We start from the raw sequence: 3,737 nt of genomic DNA, 5'->3' as shown, positions 1-3,737 counted from the left end.
ACCATTTTTCTGGGGTTTCCTTTGCGGAATATATTAAGTTTAATTTCTATGCCGGTAAAAAAAAAAGTTTAATTTTTTAAAATAACAATGATTGACAGAAAAATCATTTGAGACTAACTGTGTTAGAGTTAAAAGATTTAAAAATAATGTATAGAATTAAGGGGTCAAACTAATACTTGATGTAAAGACACTTTTATCAAAAAGAAAAAAAGAAAATTGAATCCTCTAATTAATTTGTTAAATATTTACACTAACCCTTAATTAAATATGATGAGCCCGAGTAGCTGGACCTCTTAAATAACGTGACTGTACCGTTTGGACGAAGCATATCAAACAAATTTGGCTGGGAAAACAGTCCTACCCAAATGCCTTAGCCATCTAGCCTTCCTAATGCGGTTCAAAGTTACGGACTAGTAATTATTAATACATGCATAAATTGCTTTTCTTCTTACGTAAGTTATGAAGCTCATACAAATGTGATAACTTAATCAAGCAACGTGGAGAGAGACGTGCATGTCAAAGAAATTAATTAATCATTGTAAAACAAAAAACTACTTCAAGAAGATCTGAATCGATCTTTGCATGGAGGAGGCAGTACGAAGTGGTATCTAGCTAGTTGAACAATCAAAATTTATTTGCGTGTGGGCAAAAGGTGATGAAACATCGACTCTCAAGTCCTGGCTATTTCATATATAAAAGCAAACGGATTACAGCTCCCTTTCTGTGAGAAAAAAGAAAAACCCATATTATTCTATCCTCAGTCATCATCAGAAGAGAAGATAATCAACACAAATGGGTTGGAGGTTTCTGCAATTTATTTGGCCCTTTCTTGCCGGAAGCCTCTTCTTCTTTAATGCCTTCTCTTACTCGGAAAAGGGTACGTCTATTTTCAACAAGTGAATTACGTTAAAACGAGCTTTTAATTTCTGACACATGTTCCTTTCAATATGTAACTATATATATATATATATATATATTATTTATGCAGCCCCATATTTCACGTTCATTAAAGAAGCAAGGTCTGCACCAGCGGTATCACTATATGACTACATAGTGATCGGAGGAGGAACATGCGGTTGTCCCTTGGCAGCAACACTGTCACAAAGAGCCACTGTCCTTGTTCTTGAACGAGGAGGCTCGCCTTATGAAAAACCAGACAACATAAACCTTAACAACTTTGTTGATTCTCTCATTGATACCACCCGATCTTCTTTCGCCCAGCAATTTATATCCACAGATGGGGTCCTCAATGCTCGGGCCCGTGCCCTGGGTGGCGGGTCGGTAATAAATGCTGGGTTTTACTCTCGGGCTGGGCACATGTATGTGAGGGAAGCAGGCTGGGATGAGCGGCTGGCGGAGGAGTCGTATGAGTGGGTGGAGAAGGTGGTGGCGTTTGAGCCGACGGTGAGGCAGTGGCAGTCGGCGGTGAGAGATGGACTGAGGGAAGTGGGGGTGTTGCCTTACAATGGTTTTAGTTTTGAACATATGATTGGGACTAAAGTTGGAAGCTCTATTTTTGATCGCATGGGCCATAGGCATACTGCTGCTGATTTGTTCACTTATGCTAATCCCAACTCCATTTCTGTTTATATTCATGCCACTGTGCAAAGAATTTTGTTTCGTCACAGCCCAGGTAATCTCGATTTTGCTTTTCATTTGACATATTATGATACATGTTTGGTACTCCTGTGTTACTCTTTTTAACTTTAAATATAAGAGTTAGTTAAATATTCGTTTTGATTTTACGTGTTAGATTTCAATCTTTTTTGTCTTCTAAATGCATAAACTTTCTTTTTCTGGGTTATTCATATTGATTGCATACGTTCAATGAAAGTAATAATTGCATGGGTATTTTAAGCAAGTTAGCATGTATATTTGTTACAAATAACTTTTATAGCTAATTTTTATGAATTAGTTATCTAGCTTCTACATTTAAGATTGGAAAAGGTATATCAAAATAGTTTAGTCCTTTTTTGGATGGTGGTTTTTAACGTTAACCAAACACTTAAGATTGTAAATACGTCATCGTATGATGTTGATATCATATAGTCCATCTCTTTGATATTGAAACAATAATTTGACATGCTTCAGAAAATATAAAGACCAAAAAATGATCACAAAAAAGTGGTGTTTTCTTTTTTGGCACAGGAAGTAGGAGGCCGCAAGCGTATGGAGTAATATACAGAGACGAGGTTGGAATCATGCATAGGGCATACTTAAAAGGGGAGGGTGAGATTATATTGTCAGCAGGGGCAATAGGAAGCCCACAGATGCTAATGTTGAGTGGAATTGGGCCAGCCCAACATCTTCAGGCCCATGGAATCAGAGTGGTGTTGGATCAGCCCATGGTGGGGCAAGGCATGGCTGATAACCCCATGAATGTTCTGGTAGTGCCATCTCCTGTACCTGTTGAAGTCTCTCTCATCGAAACAGTGGGAATCACTAACTTCGGTTCCTACATTGAAACTGCCAGTGGATTAAACTTGGGCCTTTCTTGGCCCCAAAGGCTTCAAAGCATTTATGATATTGTCTCCAACCAGGTTAGTCTTCTAGCATATCTCTTCTCTCACTGTAAAAAGTTCAGCACTTTTAAAGCTTTTTCTTTTTGGATAAGGAAAAATGGAAGGGAAAAAGTTGAAAAGAGAGAAAATAAAGAAAAGGAAAAGAGGATAGAAAACATTTTCTTCCCTTGTGTTTTGATATAAAGAGTGAGGCACTAACAACTTAAGATTATAAGTGGGATTGAACTCATGACCTCTCACTTACAAGAGAGCTTTCATGTCACTAGACTACGAATTCTTTACCTTCTCATGTTTTAATCAAGAGAAAACAAATAGGAATTAAAAATTGACTAATTTCATATAATAATAGAAAAGTAATTAATTTTACTTGCACAAAATAAGAGAGTCTTGCTCTTGAAGAAGCTAATAAATACTTTATCCTTGTTATGAAAGCTCAACCTTTTTCTTCTTTTGCTGAAGACCGGCCAACCATCCATGTCTTTCCCCAAGGCAGATGTGAGTAATAAGTGGACGAACAACATTGGATCTTTTGCGAATCTAAGTCTAGAAGGAGGAGTCATACTTGAAAAAATAACAGGACCTCTCTCAACTGGTCACCTTCAACTCTTAACCACTCATCCAAACGATAATCCATTAGTGACCTTCAACTACTTCAAGGAACCAGAAGACCTCAGGATCTGTGTTGAAGGAATGAGAACCATCATAGATGTGGTAAACTCGAGGGCTTTCTCAAGGTTCCGATATAAGAACGTGCCAGTGCAAGCCCTAATTGACTTGGTCCTGAGCTTACCAGTGAACTTGAGGCCAAAACATCCTAGTGCTGCTTTCTCTTTGGAACAGTACTGTATAGACACTGTGATGACAATATGGCATTATCATGGAGGCTGCCATGTTGGGAGGGTTGTGGATCGAGACTATAAAGTTATGGGTGTGGATTCTTTGAGAGTTATTGATGGTTCAACCTTTTCTGCCTCACCTGGCACCAATCCTCAAGCCACTGTTATGATGCTTGGAAGGTACGTCTTCAAAGAGACTTGAGAGCAAATCTGGAGAAATTTTAGTTACAAATTTAGGTGTTTGATTATTACTATCGAATCAAAACGTTCTATCGTGTTTTATGTTTTATTATTTCAACATTCTGAGATGACTTTGGTAATTTGGTGCAGGTATATGGGACAGAGGATTTTATTGGAAAGGTTTCTTCATAGAGGGTAG

General features: G+C 37.9%; 1 protein-coding gene across 1 annotated transcript; it reads left to right on the top strand.

The window, feature by feature from the left end:
• Positions 1 to 792: 792 nt before the first annotated feature.
• LOC114726155 (protein HOTHEAD-like) lies at positions 793 to 3,737 on the top strand. The gene is made up of 5 exons (XM_028912721.1): positions 793 to 877; positions 989 to 1,633; positions 2,149 to 2,540; positions 2,982 to 3,538; positions 3,689 to 3,737. Exons 1-5 carry the CDS (start codon positions 793 to 795, stop codon positions 3,735 to 3,737), a joined length of 1,728 nt encoding a protein of 575 aa, XP_028768554.1.

Source organism: Neltuma alba, unplaced genomic scaffold, assembly GCF_004799145.2.
Source record: "Neltuma alba isolate B1F8T4 unplaced genomic scaffold, ASM479914v2 tig00012343_pilon, whole genome shotgun sequence".
NCBI classification, from domain to species: Eukaryota; Viridiplantae; Streptophyta; class Magnoliopsida; order Fabales; family Fabaceae; genus Neltuma; species Neltuma alba.
The sequence above is the reverse complement of the archived record's forward strand: the minus strand, read 5'-3'. Positions and strand labels throughout refer to the sequence as shown.